Here is a 24,525-nt window from a genome sequence, read left to right on the forward strand (position 1 = left end):
AAAGCTACCCAGACCAACCTTGAACTTGCAACCCTTCTGCTTCAGCCTCTGAGCATCTGGGATCACAGGCCTGCAGGACTAAGTGGCTGGTGGGTTATTTTCATTTGCACATATTCCATAGATTTAACTCTTTCCTTATCACTGTTGACTCTAAAATTTACACCTGTGGCTCCAAATTCACAGACAGCTTAGAAACCAGAGAGAACAGAGTCTTTCTTCCTGTGCCCCAGAAGGGAAAACAACACATTATGGAGTCAAAATTAGTTACTTTAGGCAGATTTGGGAAATAGCAAGAGTGAAAGAAAGCACACAACTTCATAAGACTAACATCTGGAGCCCCAAAGGATCAATTATTGCCCACATATGAGCTTAGCTACATATCCAGCAACCCTAATCGCAGTAACCCAGCAGAAGAAGGCATATTTCTCCACCATGAAAAGTCTGCTTAGTGTTGAACCACCGTACTAGACAGCTAGTATTCTTACTGGAGCTTGGTGATTTGGAATCCATGGGTGATGGAGGAAGGTCATTGGTTGATTAAATAAAGAAGCTGCTTGCCCTGATAGGTTAGAATGTAGGTGGGAGGAGTGAACGGAGCAGAACGCTGGGAGGAGGAGGAAGTGAGCTCAGAGACTTGACAGCTCTCCTCTCGGGGGGCAGATGCCTCAGAGAGACACGATGCTCCACTCTTGCGGGCAGAGGCGAGAGCTCTGCTCTCTGAGGCACACGCGATGAAGCTCTGACCCAGGATGGACGTAGGCTAGAATCTCCCTGGCAAGCGCACCGGGGTGCTACACACAGATGATTAGAAATGGGCTAGTCCAGGTGCGAGAGTTAGCCGAGAAAAGGCTAGATATAATGGGCCAAGCGGTGTTTAAAAGAATATAGTGTCCGTGTAATTATTTCGGGTAAAGCTAGCTTTGCGGGCAGCGGGGTGCTGGGGACGCAGCCCCGCCGCTCCTATTACTACATATGGGACTTCAGTTTCAGCACATGTGAATCTCTCCATGGTAGGAGTGAGCCGCATGGTTGAACAGAGACACACACAGAGGGAATATGTCACATCTCTGTTCATTGTCCAAGGCAAGTCACGTGGCCATTTCTGACTGTTGGACAACAATGACAGGTAGCTTTGATAAAATTAGGTCAGAAGAGGCCTTATAGAGTTTGTAGGGTCCCCCCACCCCCGGTAACTTCCTGAGTGACTGGTACAGAGTGTACTGAGTGGAACTCAGATGTGTCATAGGATGGTGATACATCTTTTTGAAAAGGTGTTCAGAAAAGTCTTAAATCAATGCCTCATTTTTCTTCCAAAAGAACAAGGACATTGAAATCCTTCTGCTGACCTTTCTGCTGGCCTCCAAGGTAGAATCATTTGTCAATCATTTCAAAGCCTTCCTATTTTTACCTTGATTAAAATGTTTCTCCAAACTCCAACACAGAGGGCATGCTGGAAACAGGAAAAGTTACAAAGTATTTCCCTGAAGAGAGGTGTGTGTGTGTGTGTGTGTGTGTGTGTGTGTGTGTTCATGTGTGCTTGCACGGGTATAGGTATGTGTATGCCTCCCTTTCTGTGTTTACATGCATGTGTGCTTGTTATGTTGGACATGGATGCAGTTGTATTCTTGCTGATTATGGGTAAATAAAGATGAGCCTCATGGGGCAACTTGACCAAAGCAGCTTTCAGTTTTGGATCTAGTTCATAGCTCTTTCTTAGATTTTATTTTTTGAGACAGGGTTTCTCTGTGGCTTTTGTAGCCTGTCCTGGAACTAGCTTTTGTAGACCAGGCTGGCCTCAAACTCACAGAGATCAGCCTGCCTCTGCCTTCAAGCGCTGGGATATCTTTTACTTCCTCCCAGTAATGCTATCCCATTATGAATCCATTAAGTGATTACTCTATTGATTAAGTCAGAGCCCTCATGATTTAATCGTCTCTGAAAAATGCCATTATAAGCACCTAATAAGCATCTAGAAGTATGATTTGCTAATCCCCAAGGCCTCTATTAATCCAATCACTTGACAATCAAGATTAAGCATGGCCAGTCTACAGACCCCACTTCTACATGGGAACAAAAGAATTTCAAGGCATGCTCTTAAAACTCTATGTAGACAATGTGACTCAAGGGCCTTGATTTGGTCTGTCTGGCTGTGTGATCTGTGACCTGTGGAACAACTCAATTTGGTGACATATTTGGAGGCTGCTATCATAATACTCTGGATGACTTTGGAATTTTTCAAATCTAGTTGCTGAACAAAGAAATCCGAAGTATCCTTTGAAATGACCTCTTGGAGGAGAGGCCCTGAGTCTACAGCCATGAGTGCATTGTCAGGTACATGCATGAGGTCATCTTGGACCATCCAGCCCGCTCAGGCTTCAGATGACAAGAGCTGAAAGAATGTGCCAGAGCCACAGTCCTTGGATTTGAGTCTTTACTGTGTATTGGCTGCACTGTTCCCTTGATAACCGTCAGCTTTTTCTATTGCTCGTCTGTCTGAGATGAAGACATAGTATTCAGTTAGCTGATCTGTTGAATGGGCATACAGACATCTACTTTATAGAGATGTGATAAAACCAATGAGGTGATACATATGAAGTGTTTGGAACAGCATCTGACACATAGTCAATGTTCAGCAACGCTAGTCGCCATTACCCGGCTCCCATAGACCGCCCCCCCCAAACCTATATTTGACTGGACCCTAATTTGAGAACTTCCTAGCCAGCTGATGGATGCGAACTAGCCAGACCTTCTAACTACTTCCTCTCTCTGAAAACCTGAATAGCCCAGAGCTGAGCAAAGAGAGAAGAGAGGGAGTAAGAGGTTTTGTGGTTTGTACATGTATATTCTGTGGAGAAGCACAGGATAAATCAGGCCTGCAGGTGGGTAGCAAGAAAGGCACTGAGTATATATGACATGTCAGAGAGGTGACGCTGTTAACAGGGTTAGAATGTGGGAGAGGGAGAGAAGGGGTGGAGCTCCAGGAGGTGAATTTAGCCTGGGCTCATCCCAGCCAGTTCTTCACTTCTAAAGGTAACAAACAACACACTCTCGTTCAATACTTATGCGTTTCTTCTAGGTGCAGCCTGTCTCATAAGTGTCTTGCGTCTCCATTTTATTTTTCCTACTATTTTACACATGAAAGGCATTCCAGTAAGTCTCCATATGAACAAATACTTATCAGGTCAGGTTTGTAGTATCTCTTTTATCATCTAAGGCAAATCACAAGGATAAGCCCACAGTTAGTAGGCAGGTGGACTATCCAAGCCAGTGGACAACAGAAATTTAATTTGTTGAGTGTAGTTGAACTTTCTTTGGGACTGCCAGCTCCCCAGTAATAATACAGAGACTTATTATTAATTATGAAAGCTTGGCCTTTAACTTAGGCTTGTCCCACTAGCTCCATAACTTAAATTAACCTGCTTCTACTAATCTACGTTCTGCCACACTTTTTACCTCTTTCTGTACGTCCGACTCTCTCCCTGTGTCTTGCTGGCATATTCCATGTAAGCCTAGATTCTTCCCAAGTTCCTCTCTTTCCCTGGAAGTCCCACCTAACCTCTCTTGCCCAGCTATTGGTTATTCAGCTCTTTATCAAACCAATCAGGTGCCCTAGGCAGGCAATGTAAAACAGTGACCCATACTGTTTGCTCAAACATCCTGCAGCAGTTGGGAATGACTATTGACAATATACAACTTAAATTTTAAAGAAAAGGTCTTTTATGTAGTTCAGGCTGGACTTGAACTTACTATGTAGTTAAGGCTGGCCTAGAACTCCTTGATCCTCCTGCCTCTGCCTTCTAAGTGCTGAGATTACAAGTGTGCCTCACCACTCCTTGATTAATAACGTACTATTAATATGTTTAGGAAATGGCTGATTAGTGCATCAGGCAGGGTTCTGCAGAGAAACATAATCTATAGTGTGTGTGTGTGTGTGTGTGTGTGTGTGTGTGTGCATGCGCTTTCAGTCCATCAATGACCATCTGCATGCTAGAGAGGTTGAGAACACAGAAGCCACTCAGTATTGTGAGGACATGAGTGGTCACAGATCAGCACTGGAAGAACCAGGAATGTTAATCACACAGCATTGTCTCCTCAATGGAGGAAATGGATACATTTTCCTCCCAGAAGGCTGGCAGTGGATTTTTTTGTTTTTCGGATAGGGTTTCTCTGTAGCTTTGGAGCCTGTTCTGGAACTAGCTCTTGTAGACCAGGCTGGCCTTGAACTCTCAGAGACCTGCCTGCCTCCCGAGTGCTGGGATTGAGGGCATGCGCCACCATGGCCTGGCTCGGCAGTGGATGTTGTTAATGACCTGGTGACCTTTGCTATCTGTAAGCGCCAGGCCTCACCTACATCTCCCAGAATGCTTGTCCCAGGCTCTTCCTCCCCAGACCTTTAGCTTTGTTTCTCAGTCAGTAGAACCCATGCTTACCTCTATGCTATCTCAGTCAGAGACGAGACCAGATCCTAGGCTCTTAAACTATACATCCCAGCTTCATGGTAGAGGTCACATGGTACACTGCCAAAGGCATTCGATGAGGTACATCTTACCCTTTATTGTGCACATGGGATTGGGACAGTTGTTACCAGGAAACTTTCTTCAAGAGTCATTCTGTACTTAACTATGTCTAAAATAAACTAGCCTGGTGTCAGACTCCAGACTATCTAAGTCATGCTGAACCCAGCTCCCTCCTTGCCTCTGGTGGTGTGTTTCTCTGCTGGCTGTAGAGCTAGCAGGGACTCCTACACAGTACAGGAAGCACAGTCCCAACCTGGTGCCGAGGACCTGGGAGATTCCTGGAGGGTTTCTGGTCTGCATTCCAGATTGGAAGGTTGAAGAAGCTGAACGGTGTTGTCAGGGGAAGGCAGCGTCAGTAACAAAGATGGACATGTTCACCAGTGAGATTCAAAGGCAGGCAAACAAGTGGTACTGACTTCCCAGAGTCCTCTTCCTCTCTGGTCACCTGGCAGAAGGTGCTACCCAATCTGGCCAAGGGTCTTTCCCCCTCAGCTTGGACACATCAATTTTAACTAAATCGTTTATGAAAATACAGGTCCTCTGACATACTTTAGATCACCTCTCAATTATTTGCAGTAACCAAGGAAGTCTATGCACATGAAATAGTTATTGCTCTGATGTATTAGGGGAATAATCACAAGAAAAAAAAAAGACATGTGCTCCAGGCAGGGGCACATTTTTTTCCCAAGTACTTTGGATCTGAGACTGATTTCATCTGCAGATTCAGAACCATAGTTAGAGAGGGCTGACAGTACCATCTTACCCGCTTATAGCATATTTACGAGACACAAGGTTCTGAGCTGGCAGCAGCTGTGGTTACGATAAAGATGGGGATTTGGATCTTGATTACACTTGAGTAGATTTATCGTCTAAGCAGATTTATTTTCTAAGATAGGGTGCCTAAGTGTCCTTAGATAGGTTCAGATAAAGCTGTCATCTTCCCCCTTACGAAGAAGGGAAAGCTTCATGGAGTAGGTGACACCTGACCCAGGCCTCGGAGATATCTAGGGTCTGGAGACGAGGGACCACGGAATTTTTTCTTCTGCGTGGCACACAGAAAGTCGTAAATCACTAGAGACCACTCAAATAAGGTTTTACTACAAGTTTGCCTCTGGCTCCAGAATTAGCAGTCTGCAAGTAAGCGGCTGTCATCAGGCCAGGGAACGGTGTTTTCCTCCCTAAACCTTGAAGTCTCAGTCTCAAACCCGCCCGCCTCTTCTCGGGACGGGTAGAACCGGCCCTGCTCTCCCCAGGGAGCGGCCAGAGCGGGCGTTTCAGCGCCGAGCTGTCTGGCTGCGGTGGGCACCCACTCCGCAAAGGGCGCGGCTCTTTGTGCTCCATTTCCTACAGGCCTGGGCAGGTGCGGTGACCCCACGAGGCTCTTAGCCGCCCCGCTGCTCCACCAGGGTTATTCAAGCTCCGGATTTAGAGAGATGCTGTAGAGAGCCGGGCGGCAGCCGTAGCACCACGCCGACCGCGGGTCCTAAACTCTGCTGTTCCCTGCAGTGCATTTAACAAAAGCAGACACTACCAACCCGGGTACGAGCCCCTGTCTTCCCTCTCTACGCAAGGGAGTGGGCGGAGACTCCAGGGTGAGGTTTCTCTAGGGAGACTTTGCGCCTGCGTGGCTCCGCCCAAGCCCCGCCTCCTCGCCGCCGCCCCGCCCTGCCATCCCGCGCTCCACCGCTAGGGGTGGCGGCTGCGGCTCCGGTCTGATTGACGGCGCGGTTGCTTTGAGGGCGCCGCAGCCCTACCGAGCGGGGACAGCGAGAGGCCGGAGGGTGGGAAAGCGGCCGGCGGAGGGCGGCGCCGAAGGAGGGCGGCGCGCGGTGACTCATCCCTCTGGAAGATCAGACACGCTCGCTGATCCCGCCCGCCCGCGCCGCCGCTCCTCAACCGGGAGGCGCCCGCCCGCTCGCACTGCCCTCCCCGCTCCGAGCTCCCGGCCCGGCTGCCGCACAGAAAGTTTTTCCGGGCTCAGGGCCTGCGGGAAGCGGGGCTGGCACGGCAGAGGAGGCGGTCGCCGTGCGGGCCCGCCGAGTGCATGGTGCCCGGTGCTCGGGCCGTGCGTCTGGAGGAGCCGGGGCGGGGCGGGGCTGAGCCCAGCTCCTGAGCCTCTGTCCAGCTGCGTCCGAAGCCAGGGACTGTCGCGGGGGTCGCGCTCCAACGCCATGTCCCGGCTGCTGCCGCTGCTGGGGAGCCGGACGGTGCGCAGCCTGAGGCCGGGCCCTGCCGCCGCGCCCCGCCCGCCGTCCTGGTGCGGCTGCGGCCGGGGACTGCTGGCGCTCGGGGTCCCCGGCGGTCCCCGGCTCCTTGGCACCCACCCCAAGAAGGAGCCCATGGAGGCGCTGAACACTGCGCAAGGCGCGCGCGATTTCATCTACAGTCTGCACTCCACCGAGAGGAGCTGCTTGCTCAAAGAGCTGCACCGCTTCGAGTCCATTGCCATCGCCCAAGGTAAGCGGGTGGGGCCGCCTGGGAAGACTTCGTTCTTGGACCCCTGTCGCCTCCCCACCCGCTGGCCCCGCGCCTGGGACCGACGGAAAGGGGAAACTTTCCACCACCTAAGTGTCCCCGAGGCAGGTAGGACACGCACACGCACGGGTCGTGCCAGGCAGCTGGGGCCAAGCCTGGCTGGGGCCTCGCTAGCCATGGAATTCAGGAGCTTCAGCCTGAAATGCCTGCTGACTCTTGGGATTGTGTTTTGGTTTGTCCCATGTGCCTCCTCTCTCCGGCCCTCCATTCCCTAAGCTTTTGGTGTCTTCCTGAAACATGCACCCATGCAGGTGGCATGCCCTGCCTGCTCTAAGAAAGGGCTACGAACTGAGCAGGCAAGAAGAAACTTTCTTGAAGGTGCGTGGATGTCCCCCGCCCCCCCAAAAGGAGTGTAACTTCCCGAGTCAGGGATGCTCTAGGGTGTGCATTGTTGCATCTGGTTGTGGACCGGCCCAAGGAAATCTTTTCGCGGAATGGAAAGAATGTATCGAGCCAGCCACTATGTGTGTCCTGGAAGCCTGGAGATTCGAATTGAACTCCAGTTTTTGTTTCCTTCGAGTTGGAAAGAATAAGGGAGTTCTGGGGTGGCTGAATATAGGGAATCTGTGGCTTGACAATGAAGAGCACGCGTCTACTTAAAAATAATTGGGAAAGGATGAAGGGACAGCTATTTTTAAACAGACACGTTAAGATAGGATATTTTTAAGACGAGCGCGGAATGTGGTAGGTCAGATTTGAGTGTAGGTGAAAAGGCCAAAAGTTCAGAAAAAGACTCAAAAGGATGCAAAGACAAAAATGGATTAAGTCTTAAAATATATTTTTGCTACATAAAATTCTGTTGTATACACAGAACACACTACTGTTTTATATCACGCTCGAATGTGTCGGAAAGTCTTTAGATAGTTGAAGTTGGCACTGTATAATGTATAAACATTCCATACGTTCTGAAGTGTGGAGCGCATGTACTTGGAATGTGTCTTTCAGGCCCCTTAAAAGTTTGTCCATTGGCCTGTGCCTGAGAGGAAAGTGAGTTTTACCTCGTATTAACATACCTTACCTTTATTACTTAAGAAACTTTTTTTTTTATTAGTTATACCCTTTAACTACTTTAATTTTTTTTTCTCAGTTTAGGGGATTGTGAACCAATATAAAGTAGTGGATAATTTCAAGCATTGCTTACCCACAATGCTTTTTACAGGAAAATGCAGCATCCCAATCAATTCAGTTGGTGAATCACAGTATTACAGGAAGTCATACTGAATACTAGCACATTTTAGTCTATGTGTGTTCGCTATGTGTGGCTTAAAAACGTGTTCTTTGAAAAGCAATATAAGTCGTCATGTCTTAGAAGGTCAAATTTTGTCACTCAGGCAAGACTATGTCAACATTCAGTTTCCCTTTTCTAAAGCAAGACCTTGGAAATTCTACATTGTCAACATGTTATGTTATGAGAGAGGACCCTGTGACTATAATTTTATAGTTGTTACTGAAAAGCATGTTCCACAATGCCTGACCTGCTCAGTTTTATCTCACACGTTACTATTTTTGCACACGCTGGCAGTGTATCAGGTAGGAGTGCCACACTTTCTAACGAAGGTAGTACTTTTAAATCTAAGATGGTTTTAGATATCCTTGGAAGAACCTAGAAACTCAAGTCCATGGAGGTCATTAGCATCAATAAGCCTAATGACCTAAGTTATTTGAGGATGCCATTGGTAATGTAAACGTGTTTGTTCAGGAGAAAAGGGTGAATATCTAGGAAAGGATGTGGTGGGTGAATGCTCCCTGTTTATAGGCCAGAGGACTTCGGCATTGGCCCAGCTGTTTTTGTGGATGCTCCTGACTAAATCATTGCCTTTTGAGTTAAGTGACACTTAGAGGTGCTGCTGCATTAATTTTTAGCCCGCCTCGGTGCTCACTTACAGTTTCCATCACCAGTACATGTAGTTATGAGAACAGTTGGACTTACTTAGTAAGTTACTTTTGATCAATCACGAGGGATCTTACTGCATTGGGAATGCGTGCAGCTCATGTATGCTATTGCTGAAATCGATGTAGCTTCCCCCCCAAAAGAAAACCTCTCATATTTTTCTTTGCTTTCCCAGTGTTTCTTCTTAATTTTTAATTATATTGTAATCTCTTATTTTTGTTTGTGAGTGTGCCTCTTCATGCTTTTGGAGGCCAGAGGACAATGTAGTGGGAGTCATCCTGTCTTTCCTTCCAATGAGATCACACCCAGCCCTTTGGCCTGGCAGCAAGCGCCTAGTGAGCCCTCTCACCCGTCTTCATGATGTTTTAAAATGCTATCTAATGTACTAATGTATTAAATATATGAGTACTAGCTGCCCTTTCTGATGACATCCAGTCACTTGAAAGGGCTGTTTCTTGCTATAGAAAGCCTGTGTGCCCTTGGGAAGGTGCTTAGATCATCCAAGGAAGTGTTCTGACTTTGATGAAACATTACAGAAAGAAAAAAAAAATCATCTTTCTTTGAGACGGGTCATGAGATCTGCTGAAATTTGGCACTTGGTCCTTATCTTTCTCGTGTGCCACAGCAGGCCTGTGGTAGGACTTGTGAGAAGATAGCAGCTCTCCAGAATCAGTTCACAGCTGATTTCTTCCCCAATTTGAAGAAGTTCATGTCGCACTCTGACCTGCACACCTGGCTCTCTCTCCCAGAAGCGGGCTGCATTCTGCTGATGGCTCTTTGGGAGGACTGATGACAAGCCGAAGTTGTTACAGTTGCCTTTTAGCTTTAGCCAAGGGTTTTTTATTTTTTTATTTTTTTATTTTCGAGACAGGGTTTCTCTGTAGCTTTTTTGGTTCCTGTCCCTGAACTAGCTCTTGTAGACCAGGCTGGCCTCGAACTCCCAGAGATCCGCCTGCCTCTGCCTCCCGAGTGCTGGCATTAAAGGCGTGAGCCACCACCGCCCGGCTTTTTAAGCCAAGATTTTTAAAGCAGTCTTTCTTCTTCCTCATTTTTGTTTGAATCCTGTCTTTTTTTTTTTTTTTTTTTTTTTTGCTTTTGAACCAAGGTAACAGTCACTGTATTAGTTGTTACCTGATACTGAAAGACAAATTATGCAGAAACACAGAGCAAGCCTCTCACAGTTTCCTTCACAGTTCTGGATTCCTGGAGCCACTGACTTGGGTTCTTCTTATTCTTAGTGTTTCATGATATGGAAATCAAGCTTTTGGCTTTTTGAGATCTTGGCTGGGGCATTCCCTCCCAGCAGGACTCACATGGCTACTGGCTGGCATTGTCAGTTCTTTGTTACATGGACCTTTCTACAGGGTAGGTAGCTTTCAAGGTAGAATTCCTGGAGAGGTGGGTGATAGAGGAGGCAAGATGGGTGCTCAGGGAAGGAAGGATGTCTGGAAGCCAGTCTTTTATATTGCAGTCTTAGGAATAACAGCTCTTGTGTACTGTGGTACCTTGTAGGAGGGTCCTCTACAGGATGTGAATATAGCATCAGTGCTTGGGAGCCAATGAGGTCATGCTGGAGGCTGATTGCCATACTTACTGAGGTTTAATGAACAGTTACTGTAGAGTTATGTAAGACAAGACCTGGCTTTGGGAGAGATACCATAAGAGATGAGATTTGAAAAAAAGCTTCTTAGGGAATATTATTGTTAAATGTATTCAAAACTTTAAAAAAGATTTTTTTTATATGGCAAATAAGATATACCAAGTTGACACTTACCTGGCTGAGGGGATACCATAATCAAGTAGGTGGTTTTCCTAGGATGTGCTGACCCCTGCGGTTTCCCCAAATGGGGCAAACTTGACTGTATATTTTGTGGTAGGGAGGGACTGTGTTTGTGTTTTACTCTGAAAAGAAAAAAAAAATATTTCAAGGTGAATAGTGCAGTTTTTCTGACAACAGAAGACACATTAGCTTACAATTTTTGTTTCTTTGTGTAAACAGTAATTGTGTACTTTTAAAGTTTATTTTTATTTATTTATTTTTCTTTGTGTAAACAGTAATTGTGTACTTTTAAAGTTTATTTTTATCACTTACGTACTCCAGTCCATGTTACTTAGATAATTCTAAACTGTACGTCTTCACTCCTCCCCTTTTGTGGTTGTTTATTTAAGGTAGGCCAAGCCTCTGTTTGAAGTGCTGGCAAGTAACCTAAAGGGCTTTTGACACAGTAAAAGTCTGGCTTCTCTTGGGCTGGACTTCTAGCGTCCTTATACATGATCAAGTTTTGTCGTGGAGATTGTTCTCCTAGGGGTCTTGTGCCTTTAAAAACTCTCTCCCTCTTCTCCAGAGTCTGTTCTTCAGGATCATATGAGAAAGAAGCAGTTGTGCCAACATCCTAGCCTCTGGGATAGATTAGAATGGTCTCAGGTTTTGCTCCAAGAGAAAAAAAAAGCACTTCCTATGCCAATTAAGACACAGGAATAAAGACTTTTCAGTGTCTTAGTTGAGATAATAAAAGAGAAATGTAGGAGGGATAGCCCCAACTGGACTCACTCAGCAAAAGGGCAGGAGTGGCTAACCAGAGGGTCCAAAAAGGGTTTACTCACAGCGGGCTGGACCAATTAGAACTGCTGATTCAGGCAGAGACGGGTTTCCTCAGTCACGTGAGTGGCATATTCAGAATGGCTGCAGCATTTAGGTAATAGGTTAGAGCTCGTAGAGGAAATGTTCAAGATGGATAAGAGAAGCTGTAAAACTTTGTGTCAGTTTTCATTGCTGCTGTGCCAAGTTAGCACCACTCCTGCTTAAAACAACACACTGTTACTCTTCTAGAGTTTTGGCAACTCAGTATCCAAAGTGAGTCTTGAAGGGTGTTTGTCAGCAAGGTCCAGTCCTTCTGGAGTCTCCAGGGAGAATCTGTTCCTTTTTTCTTCCAGCTTTTAGCATTCCTTGGCTCTTGGCCCCATCTCTTGATCTCTGCTATTAAGGTGACTTTTGTTTTGTTTGTTTTTGTTGTTGTGTTTTGTGCCTTCCCTTTGTAGGGACTCTTGTGACTACATTTAGTTTTCAATTAGCAATTATTATGCCCTGGACAGGCCTCATTGCACATGCCCCTTTATAAAGCTTGTGACAACATTTAGGACTCAACCAGATAATTCAGAATAATCTCCCCTTAAAATCTTAAATTACACTTGTAAAGTCCCTTTATTATATAGGTAGCATACTCAAAGGTTGGATGATAAGTCTGTGGACATCTTTGAGGCCCCTGATCCAGCTTCCTCCAGACTTGTTATGATCTAGTCTCGAAGGCCCTCACTGCCCTCCTTGCTGCATGCTGTTGATCAAGAAAGCACATCTCTAGGGCTCATTCCACATTCAAGGAAAGAGAACTTAGTATTTTATGCGAGTGATTCTGCCAAATATTTTAGTTTCTTTGTATCTGTATCTTAAATGAATTTTCTGTTGAAGGTTTTACAGATCATTGTGTTAATTTTTTATAGGGTATAAGATCGCCTTTTGAACACTGGTTCCCATACCAGGTGCTGCTACAGTGATTCTTTTTAGCTGCTGAGATGCACAGTGTTCCTCTCTTTCTGTCAGGATTTACCACTTTCTAGGTGTTGGCATTTTGGGCTGGGTAATTCTTTGCTTTGGGGGCTGTCTCATAGGATATTAAACAGCCCTCCTCTCTGTGCCTACCATTTATTTGCTGGCGGCCTCCTTCCACACTCTCCTAGCTATGTTGGCCAAAAATGTCTCTAAGTGTAGCTAAATGTTTCTTGGATGGTAGGGAATGTGGAGCCTTGCAGAAAGAGGCTTATCAAAATCTGTCTGAGAGATGTCATTTATATGAAACGTTGAGATGGTTTCTTTAGCTGTTGGGACTTGTCTCTCCTCTCATTAGCTTCATGCTTGCTACTTGCCACGTGCCACTGCCCCGACTTCACTGTTTTGTTTGACAGCGATTTGTGTCCTGAGGATAATTCTTAACCTAATTAGTAAACTTGTCATCTGTCTGATCAATGAACTTTATTGATAACTATTTTCCTTGATTATGTTGTTTCTTCATTTTAACTAAATTCAAAACATTAGCAAGTTAGAAAGTATGGCTTTCAAATAAATCAAATGTCACCCTTCTTTGATTTACTATTTGGTATTTTCTCCTCCACCTCCTCCTTCTCCTCCTCTTCTTCTATAGCAGTTATGGCAAGCAAGTTTTTAATGAACAAATTTGTGGGTAGGAGAGTTGGAACACTATAAAACCAGTGATTTATAGGATCATGAATAGGATCACATGGAGCTGAAAGAAGTTGCATGATCTTGAATGTTGGGTATGACTTGATATTAAGTCATTCTTAGTCGAGATTTAGTTTTTCTAAAAATAGTGATGTTTGCATAATCACATTCTTGTCTGCTTTCCTGTGGCGTGCCTGCTTATAAAATCACTGGAACAAACAGACCAAATCCCTGAGTGCAGATTTTATTAACATATTATTCTAGTCGGTTGAATTAATTAGTAGGTAGCTTTATAGGATTTCAGTCATGTCTTTCGCTTACTGCTTTATATCTTCTTTAAGGCACATAATCATGTAACAAGTAGTTACATGTTAAAAATCACCTCAAACAGTCCAATTAATGTGAGGTTCTTGTAAAAAGAATTTGCAGGGAAACTATGAAACATTTATTCTTCTGACTTTTGATGTGCTACATTTGGACATACTCCCTTCTCTGCCTTAGATAAAGTGTGAGAATGTGTACAACGTACCCTCCACTAAATGCCAGAGGCCTTCCATACTGCAGTTTGGTATGATGATTTTCTCTGAGCCTACTTCTATTTGTAGGCATACTAGTCATTACCCCAAATGCCTGCGGAACACAGCTGTTTTAGGGAAGTATGTTGGGCTTAGCCTGCTTTCCCCCCCCCTCCACTCCCGACCCCTCAGGATACTCACACATTCTGCTCTGTTCTCATTCATCCCTGGTGACTCTTTCCTGCTCTGTGAGGAGGTGTGCTTCTGGCATTTCTGCTGGTGTTTCCACTGTGTGCCATTCTGTTATTTGTTACCATTCCACAGTGCTTATAATTTATTTTTCTTTTATTAGTAAAACAAAACCTGTGTCCCTCCACGCCCCCCCCCCCCCCCCAAAGAAGATTTAATTCTGATTGATACTTCAGGGACCAATACTCATTTGTCTTTCCAGCCAACCAGGGACATCCATCACCTGGTTATAGATCCAGCCTCAGCTTTCTCAGTGAAGATTTCCTTGGGAGTGTTTTTATTAATAACATCTAGGATATGGTTGGATTATCATTGTTCTAAACACTCAAAAAGTCTTTTTATGAATCTTTAAGCTGCTAGAAATTTAAGTTAGAATGATGTTCTTGGCTTAGATCAGATTTCCTGTTTTCCTTCTGAATTTGAGGATAGACTGTTCAGCATGTTAAAAAAAAATCTGTAATTTAAAAGTCAGTCTGGAATTTTGTCAGGTAACTTCTGGGTTTTTGTTGTGTATTATTGTTACAGGGATTGCTGTTATAGACATGTCTTCACTACTGCTGTGTGTAGGTTACTGGGTAGCTGCTAGATATACTGAACTGAATTTTCATGTACTTACCCTGTTTACTATTCTTGGAGGATGTTTTCATTTATTTATTTTTTTTAGATTGACAAACAGAGGCTAAGGGTACTTTGTCCAAGATCTTTCAAGCTGCATGTCCTATTTGAGTTATAACCCTGCTTTGCCTGGGTTTAAAACTTCAATTCTTATTCTTCCTTTTTGAATATTTATACTGGGATGAATATACAAACATCCAAAAATAATAACTAAAATCAATTCTTGCCAGTGTTATCTCTTTTGTATGTTTGCTTGTGTTTTGGAGGTGGTGTCGCCTCAAACTCCTAAGTGCTGGCATCGTAGGCCTGCATTACCATACCCAGCTGGTACCATAACTTAGCCTGTCTTCTGTATATGTGCACAAATACATATTCAATACACACACACACACACACACACACACACACACACACACACACGGCATCATTACTTTGTCAGTAAGGGACCTCAGTGTGCAGCGTAGTTAATAAGATTGGGTAGAGGTTTGGAGAAGTCTGGACGCTAGTGTTTGAGTTCATTCACAGCGTTCTGTAAACTGTGCGCCTGTGAGATAATTACGGAGGGCTATCCAGTGGGCACTAGCGTTCAAAGTGAGTGGAGTGCAAGGAAAAGCTCTTAGGAGGTCGTTCTGAGATGCACCGGTGCTTCCTGGATGGGGAGAGGAAGGAAAACCAGAAGTAGATGGCTATGGATGTCTAGACGGAGATGGAATGTGATTTGAAAGCTAAGTAAGGAAGAGAGCATTTCAGATGAGTGGGTGATCGGGCAGTTCAGATGGTGAGAGAGGGGCACTGGGTGGGGGTGTCCCTTGGCGTGAAGAACAAGAGGGAGCAGTGTCTGTTTCAGAAGTCGTTTATGATGGTCACACGGGGAGCGGCCAAATTTAGTTGGTGAAAAAGGAAACACAGATAAGGAAGGGTCTGACTCTGTAAAGGGAACTTGGGGTACAGAAGGTTGCTGTGGGGCTAGATTTTACCCCATGGGGCTCATTGCCACAGGTGGCTCCCGAGTAGGATTCTAGTTCATCACAGACGTAATTTCCAAGCTGTGTAAATTCAGATATCTTGTCTTTCTCTGTCTCCACCCCTTTCCGACCCTCAATTTATTTGCATATTGTGCTACCCTTCGAAACATGGCTTCATAGCAGGATGACATTTTAACATTTTTCCTAGAACCAGCAATAAAAGTGACCTTGTAGGCAGCCGTCTAGAGGGTCATCTTCCATTGCTGTAATCTCAGCAATCTACTCTGTTTGAGGAAAACTGAAAAGTAATTAAGAATTTTCATTATGAAAAAACTTAAATTTCACATGTAAACGAGTCACACTCATTGGCAGCGTTCTGTAGAGAATGTGTGGCTGTTCAGCAGGTGGATCTGTTCTTGGTGAGAAGCTTAAGAGGCAGAGTGGGATTTGCCAGCGTTTACATTAGCACCATGTGCAGGAAAACTGAGCAATGTCTAGTTTGTATGTAGATAAATTATCAGCTATGAGCAGTTCAGACTCAGAAGCTGTAGAAGTAAATTTCTGGGGCATCAGGTGCCCTTTGGTTGGAAGACATGAATTCGCATAGCTCTCTGTTCCTAGGAAGATGGGGAATGGGACTAGTAGTCCTGGATTTGAGCCTCGTTTGTTGGCCTTGAGTGGCAGTCAGAAGCACGGTGTAGTGGAGTTACACTATATGTTATGGGCAACCATCGTCAGAAACACTTTGGGTTGGTTCATTGTGGATAATTTTGAGTAGAAATCTTCAAGGAGATGCAGGCAGACTCCTAGCGTCTCTGCACTCCCATCAGCCTTCACGCTGCCTTGTCTGCTCTTCATCTGCTCTAGCTGGACTCTTTTAATGGTGTATGGTTTCATCCATCTCAGGCACACAACTGCTAATGTCTCCTCTGCCCTTGTAGGTTCTTGACAAGGTTCCAGTTGCTTGCCCTGGACTGCCGTTCTCTTAGGGGTCTGAAATAAGATTTACATGTGAACTGACTTTGGTCTTATTTCATTATAGACATGGATAGTGTTTCTTGTAGCTCTCGGTATTTCCGTGGAAAGGAGATTTGCTTTCACAGCGTTTATTATATGTATGTTATCTGAAAATAGGATATAAATGAAGCATCTGTCTCAGTAGCTTTAAAGGCTTTACACTTCCTCGTGAGTTCCCAGGGATTTCCATGTTTTACAGGCTCAGGGACTGTATTTTAAATAACAAAGGTTAGAACTTTTTTTTGTTTGTTTGTTTATTTTAAGGTAGTAGGAAATTGAAGCCATACAGATAGTAAGTGTAGGTGCATCTGAGTTGAGCAGTGTAAACAAGTATCATCACTATGCTGTGTAACATGTGGTACATTTTACAAAGTGGTAGAATTTTAGATTTGCATGTGCAAACGGTCTTATATGTTAAAGAAATTATCCTAGAATTTTTTTTTTCTGCTTTGAAGGGGTTTCCTTCAAAGGAAACATGACCTGTTAATATGGTTTTGTAGCTACAAAGCATGAATAATGTATAACAGAAGCCACATTCAGATGCTGTGCCCAATGCCAGGTTTGTACTGCTAAAGTGAATATTTGAGACAGCTGATTTTATTACAACATAGAACTTAGCTTGGAGTTTTGGAGGAAGAGTCTTGAGAAGCCTAACTGTTCAAGCCCTGCAGCTGCCTCATGACTGCATTCCTTCATGGTGCAGACAGCAGCATGGGAGTCCTGTGGAAGCCATTAGCAGATGGATAGAGGCATAAGTGGTACAGTCTCCATACACGAAGTCAGGGGCAGGGGAGGAAGGATGTGCATGAGAGACAGACAGACCCTGGATCTCATAGGTTCCCATAGTCCCTTTCTAGGGCCTATCCCCAAGGACCTAAGGAATTACTCCGCCTTGTAGAGAGAGATTCTGTCACCCTCAGCAGCACTACCCTAGGGCCCACCGCATCTTTGGAAATCAGTCAGGCTATGCTCAAACCGTGGCCGTGGTGAACCGCATATACCATGGTGCTCCAGAAACTCGGAATTGCCTGGCGACAGGATAATTGTTTAAATACACTTTGTGACATTTGCACGACTGGAATTTCCTGACAGTGCTTTTCTCGGATGTGCCCCTGTTAAGTGATGCGTGGCTGGATTATTTTATTTTATTTTATTTCCTGTTGTTGCCTAGAACATACTCCCCAGTCAAGCATTTCGTCAGGGAATATGTCTCCAGACACAGAGCATTTTCATCTGCCTTTTGAAAGTGCTGTTCTCCTCCCGAGATTTCTGCACTTATTTTTGATTACTCAGAATTTTTTGGTACAAGCTCACATTTACAGACTTCCAAGTATTGTTCAGTAAACATTTTTTTCCCTTCCGTGAATCATTAGGAACTGAATTCCTGGGATGAAGCCCTGTTGTCTCAGTCACAGGTTACAGAACCTTGGGAGCAGTCTGTGCGACACAGAATGACAGGCAAGAAGTGTATCGGGTTCTGTTGCTGCAGTCCTTACCGTGGGAGAGAAAGGGAGACCCAGGCCCAGCTTCGGCAGGGAAAGGAATAAAGGCTGAAGAGAAGACTCAGCTGCCCCTGAGGCCAGTTCTGGAGTTGGGGTGACCCTTCTTCATTGTTCTGAGGTGGTGGGGAGTTCTTAGTCTCACTTCTAAGAAGGAGGGCTGTTGACAGTAGACCATTCTGGGCAGAGTCTAGAGCCTTAGGTAAATCAGTATTCTCCAGCTTCAGCTTCCCATGCTCCCTCAGACTGTGGCTGCTGAGAGCCCTCTCTTAGGACTGCAGGCAGCTGAAGTTTGTATTGTACAGCCAGTGTTCACTGCGATCAGAGCACTTTGAACAAGAACACTTTGCCAGAGGAGAAGAGGTATTGGCTAAGGGTTAACCAAGACCAAGACTAAGGATGTTTGAAGAAATCTTAGAGACCCTACTAGTTTGTAAACTAATTAAAAATACAATTAAAAGTGTGTGTGTGTGCAGGAGGGGGGAGGGCATTTGAACAGAGGTACCACAAGTGAACAGTACTGCTCCCAGGAGACAGTTTATTAGTGAAAATCTCAGTGCTGTGTACAGGCCATCTCTCTATGAATGCTGCCCAGGGAGGCCCCGGAGTCATCCATACAATAGTGGCTGTTGCTACTGTTCCTGTCACAGCTAGATTGTAAGACCCTGTTGCTGAAGATACCACATTGGTTGCAGGACTTGATGAAATCAATCTTGAATTAACCAGAGCACTCTCTCTCCCTGCTGGCTAGTTTTCCCAGTGCTCGAAGGCTGCTGGGGGTGGAGTAGGGGTGGGGGGTCAAGTTGTGCCTACAGGTACAATAAAGGCAGGACAGTTTATAGGGTAACCAACTACTCTCTTGATTGGATTTGAGGCCTGCTCCCCAGGATTGAAGTCATGCCTGGCACTGAAAACACTGAAAACCCAAGTCTAGAGAAGTCATAGGCCCACGGGGAGAACTTATTGATATTGTTTTGCTAAGTGGTCATGTTGTCAAACTTTTTTTTAAATATTTATCTGTATAGATGCTGCCCTCCAGCCTTAGTCAGAGAAGCTGCTTCCTCTGTCAGGTGGTGGTTCATGCAGATGTACATGACAGTTCAGGGTGCTGGGAGTAAGTGACTGAGCCGTCAGTAGCAGTGGGGCAGCTGTAGCAGGGCTCAGGGAGCATTGCGGAAGAGTGGGTAGAAGGACGGGGAGCCGTGACTGCTATTAGTGTTAATATATCTCTTTTCTAGTCACCGATTCTGTTGTCACCAGCGTGCCACCACCAGCACTGCTGTTGCTTTCTCGTGCCAATGTCCTTTCACTTCTGTTTGGGCACTGACACCCAGTGCATGTCCCTACCACTCCTCAACCAAAGTGGATTTCAGTACCTTGTTCCAGCCTGACCTCTGGACCTGCTATGCGTCTGCTCCCACACCCAGCTTTAACTGTGAGACGTGTCGTGTATCACTCTGCCTTCCTCACCCTTTGCATAAATGCCTGCCGGACTTAGTCTCATCTCATGACTGTTGGGCTACATCTATGGGAAGGAATCATTCCCCATTTCTCCTCTCCCGCTTGTTTACAATGGGCAATGCTTTTTTTTTTTTTTTGGTTTTTTTCGAGACAGGGTTTCTCTGTGGCTTTGGAGCCTCTCCTGGAACAGCTCTGTAGACCAGGCTGGTCTCGAACTCACAGAGATCCGCCTGCCTCTGCCTCCCAAGTGCTGGGATTAAAGGCATGCGCCACCATTGCCCGGCTTGGGCAGTGCTTTAAGGCTAAGCCCAAAGCCTTTCTCTTCGGGAAGGCTGTCCTCTGTCAGGAGCGCAGTTCTTCCTGCAGGAAGGTCACAGTGTGTGGTCCAGCGCTCTACTTACCTGTGTCTGTTTTTACACTCTGCCAGCTCTGTGTCTATAACTCTTGGATACCAGGGACAATTTTCTATGAGTTTTTTTTTTTTAAAGGATAACTATTAAGGTTTTCTTTTGTTTTCCAGCCATAAGTGGAAAGACAGATTGAAAAACTTTCTAGCCAGTCTGTGGTAAAATTCCCTTATTTTTAAATGCAAGGTTTAACAAGATGAATTTGGCTTCATCATAGATTAGTAAAAGCCTGCGCTGATAGTTGAATGCTAGTAAAATTGAATAATTTAGAAAGAAAACATTCAGCTTCTGAGGAAAATAATTTCTTAATTTGCATATGTAGAGTTTACGCATAATTTATTAAATAATCTATTTTTCATTTGCTTAGGCTGTTTCTGTTTTATATGGTTCCCAGGATTTGAATGGTGGTGATTTAGCTGCAGTGTCATCTCCAAAAACGTGGCTGCAATTTTTAACTTCGAATAATTGTATAAAGTGCAAACTTTTCTATGAATTTTGTTGAGCGCCTCAATTCACAAGTCACTCTATAAACACAGGTGTGTGTGGTGATCGTGACCAATCTCATCACAGGTGTTCATACTTGGTTACTGTGTATCCATTCTGCTCTTCATTGTCAGAAGAAGAGCATGCTGTGTGTTTCTTCTTGTCTCCTAGTGATAAACCCGTGGAACATTTCACAGAGTGGAAAACCAATAGGGAATTGAAGATCAAGCATGGTTGCACATAACTGTAGGTGTAACTACTTGGGAAAATGAGGCAAGAAGGTTATTTGAACTCAGGGGTTTAAGCCACCCTGGGCAATGCACTGCAACCCTGTCTCAACAAACAACCATCAAACGAATGGACAAATGAACCAGGAGTTGATGGGGAAAATGAAAGTGGTGCATCATGGACATGAAAAGTGTGAACTGAGTGTGAGCGCGCACTTCTAATCCCAGGCCAACTGTTATAGTGAGGAGGACAGGGAGGAGGAGGACGCAGTGTGATTGTTGGGTTGCTTTGTATTATCATAGTCAGAGACCTGAGACCAGGATGATGGCATTTTGATAAAGGTTTAATAAAGTTATCATGCCTGGGTATAGTGTCACATGACAGAAGCTGTCCTCTGGCTTTCACACGGGTACACCTGCCTCATCTTCACCCTTTCCTTTTTCTGTCTTAAGAAAGGGTTTCACTAAGCTCAGGCTGCCCTGGGACTTGACTCTGTGGTCCAGGCTGGCCTTAGTGCTGGGGTTATAGACATGTACTCCTGGGTGATGGGGGTTGAGAAGTAATTCTTTAAGGTCACAGAACAATTTAAATTTTTTCTACTGGCTATTATTATTATTGTTGTTATTATTGTTACTCAGTGTTGGGTATCTAAGACACACCAGAGCCTCGCCCGCTAGGAGCTAGACCTAGCCCCCATTGGCTATAACAGCAGCATTTAATACTGCATTCAGTTATACAATACTGTGCATAGGAAGGACTGCCTGTATACTAGCATATAGCACTTAAAAATTCTTAACATATTTTATTCGTGCACACATTGTAATGACTCCATTGCTTGACTGCATTCTAATTTTAGAATATTTTTAGCATGCAGATTTCCCAAACCCGAGATGGTCATTGTGAAGCATGCGAAGGAGGTATCATCAGCAGAGACCACTGATAGTTTTGGTACAGTACAATCTGACAGTGTTGTTTGGCCGATGTTTATTGCAAATAGCTAAGCATCTAATTGACAGGACTTCTTGCTTGTTCAAAATAGAATGCTTAAAAACTTTCCTTTTGCATTAATATTTTAGACTGTCATGAGATTGTTTGCATTATCTAACCCTGGTCTGTGGATATGATTAGGTAATAACTGCACACTTAACTAAAGAAGGGATTGAGTTTGTGAAGCTGAGAAAATAACAGCCAGAGAGCCTCGTTTCTTAATGCTCCACAAGGAGGCTGAGACAAGAGCTTTACTAGTTCAAAGCCATCCTGGGCTACGAAACGACACCCTATCTCAATGCACACCCTCTCCCCCCCATATATAGACATGTGCTCTTGAATAGTCTAAAAGTTTATGTAAGTTCTAAGTTCATGGAAAAGCCAGAAGTGAAAGGCTGTTTTGTTCTTGGTTTTTGATTTGCTATCTGTACAGTTGCATATAATAGTAGTGGTGGAATTGTGTGAATTTGTGTTTATGTTTGAGGTTCACACAGGGAAAATAGTTTAAAATCGATATTCTCTATCCTAGTTTCAACCCACAGTCTATTTAACATTCAGTATTAACGAGTTAACATTTAGCCATGCCCAGCAATGCAGTCCAGTGGATGAAAGGCATCTGAATGATTTTTATGGCTTTTATGGGTTAAAGAAATTTTGTAAGGCTAAGGATTAAATGCTACTCAGAAAGTATTTATCAAGGACAAAAATCGAGTTGCCGGAACTTCAGAGGAATACAGAGGCACAAGCCTGTGTGTGTACGTTTGCACTCACATTTGGCACACTAGTTCCTTACCTGTAAAATCATCTACTCTGTTCTACTTTGCTAATTCTAAAGCAGTGTAAAAGGAAAGTAAGCAGCAAGCATGCACATTTAACGCTGGTATCTTTTGAAGAATAGTTTTGGTTTTGAGTTATTCTGCAGGCTGTTCCCAGTGTGGGCATTAAAGGAAGGCTGTTCCAGAGCAGACTGCTGGTGCTCATCCCCAGCAGTTACCGTGCTGCCGAGTGGGAACTGCACTAAGCACCACGGTAACTGCACTAACAGGAGAGCACACATGGTGCTCAGCATTGGAAACTTAGTCTCTAGTTATGCCCCTAGTTATTCCGTCTCTTTGCAGACATTAAGGGAGTTTCCCTCCAAAAGCTACCAGTATGCAGTAGAGCAGGAGAACACAATTGAAAGGTTGAAAGCTCTTTTTTTTTTTTTTTTTTCCTCACAGGGTTTCTTTGTAGCTTTGGAGCCTGTCCTGGAATTCACTCTGTAGACCAGGTTGGCCTGGCACTCACAGAGATCCACCTGTCTCTGCTAGGGTTAAAGGTGTGTGACACCTGGAGAGCACAGTTGAATCTTTGGGAATGCAGAGACTTCAGACTCTCGATTGTGCACCTATGACAATGTGTTCAGGACTTGGCATCTGTTCGTTGTCACATCAGGCGTTTGCATCAGCCCTTCAGAGTTTTAGTTCAGTGCAGTTTCAGGACAGTGGATCTGTTCAGGGTTAGAGATGGAGATTGACCCCGTACTGGAGGCCACATAGTTTTGAAACACATCTGATGTGTGATCCCCAACCTCCATCCATGTAGCTTTTTATCTGGTGATCAGGATGAGCCGTATGGATTTTTTACTTTCTTTTTCATGGTGAGTGGTGGTGAGGTACGTCAGATTTCTTATTTTCTTTTAAATGACAGGCGTTTGAAATTATATCTGAGGGAAATTCTATCTTAGGAGAGAGGGAAAACCACTTGAAGAGGATCTGGTATTTAATTGCAGCTTTCTTTCTCTTTGAAATACTGATGCATAGCCAATGTCATGATAGTGCTATGTATTTACATGCTGTTATTTTTTTTTAGTTGCCCTTTATTTTTCTGTTGGAGGTTTATTAAATCAAAGGGAATTCAAATCTAGAATCTAGGTTGTGAACCAGCTTTCTGACATGATCAACTCACCATCCCTGTGGCTGCATCTTCATATCATCAAAGAGAGAATATAGACCACATTTCCTGGTGGCCATGCTTCTTGCCTTTAGACCTGATAGTTCTTAGCTGTGGCAGACTCTACAGTATTGTTAAACAGTTTTAAACCCCTGCTGCTAAAGCATTTCCCATTTTTGTCATATTCTAAGCAGCCCTGAATTTGCTTCTAGAGCGAAGCAGCATCCCACTGAGAACCACGAGCTTCAGTTCCAAGATTCCTTCCGTCACTCATTTTCTGTGGGAGAACCCTTATTTTAGGGATGGTGGAAAGAGAAAAGGGTGGCAACCAACTGAAAAAAAATCTCTGTTCTTTCCTCGATATTAAGCAGTTTTATTTTAAAATGAATGTCTTTGGAGTTACGCAACCATACTCACAGACAGAGTATGTACTATTTGTGGTATTCTACGATAGGTAGATTTTTCTAGCTCAGTTTAAGTTTTTCTTTTGTAGCACACATGGATAAATGGTTATTTTAAAAAGAGAAAGCTAAATATTCACAGTAAGTAAAAGTAGCAGAATCTGACTTTTCCAAGAGTTACACTGTTGCTTTACCAAATTAACCTGTAAAAAAGAAGCATTGCATGTACTAATAGTTTCCTGCTGTTCACAGGCATAAAAGCGGGGGAGCCTGTGTCAAGACATTTGTAAGTGTTGCACATACACAGCTGCATATGTAAAAGCAACTGCACACCAGTGGTATGTGTGGTTCTTAAAAGACAGGTACTGTGAAGTGAAAGATAGGAAAATAAAATGATGGTATCTTTAGTGTGGTAATTATTACTTAAGGCCGAGTTTAATAGGTCAGTAAATTAGTGTCTAGTTGAGCACTGCAGCCTTCTTGTCACACTGGGTATGCCTGTTTCAGCTGTGCAGTCTGTCACTGGCCCAGGAGCTCCTAGGTACTAGTAAGCTGGGTGCGGTCCAGCCTTACGTTGCCCATCAGGTTC

General features: G+C 44.4%; 1 protein-coding gene and 1 pseudogene across 1 annotated transcript in view; both read left to right on the forward strand.

Annotated features, from left to right (window-relative positions):
* Positions 1 to 6,211: 6,211 nt before the first annotated feature.
* Tmem65 (transmembrane protein 65) overlaps positions 6,212 to 24,525 on the forward strand; it is a 35,265-nt gene continuing 16,951 nt past the window's right edge. Inside the window, exon 1 of the mRNA XM_005354575.3 lies at positions 6,212 to 6,974. Coding sequence (XP_005354632.1) covers positions 6,689 to 6,974 — 286 coding nt within the window. The 5' untranslated portion in view covers positions 6,212 to 6,688. The remainder of the gene's footprint in view (positions 6,975 to 24,525) is intronic.
* LOC113456758 lies at positions 10,710 to 10,848 on the forward strand (annotated as a pseudogene).

The sequence above is a fragment of the Microtus ochrogaster genome, chromosome 15, assembly GCF_000317375.1.
Source record: "Microtus ochrogaster isolate Prairie Vole_2 chromosome 15, MicOch1.0, whole genome shotgun sequence".
In the NCBI taxonomy this organism is placed as follows: domain Eukaryota; kingdom Metazoa; phylum Chordata; class Mammalia; order Rodentia; family Cricetidae; genus Microtus; species Microtus ochrogaster.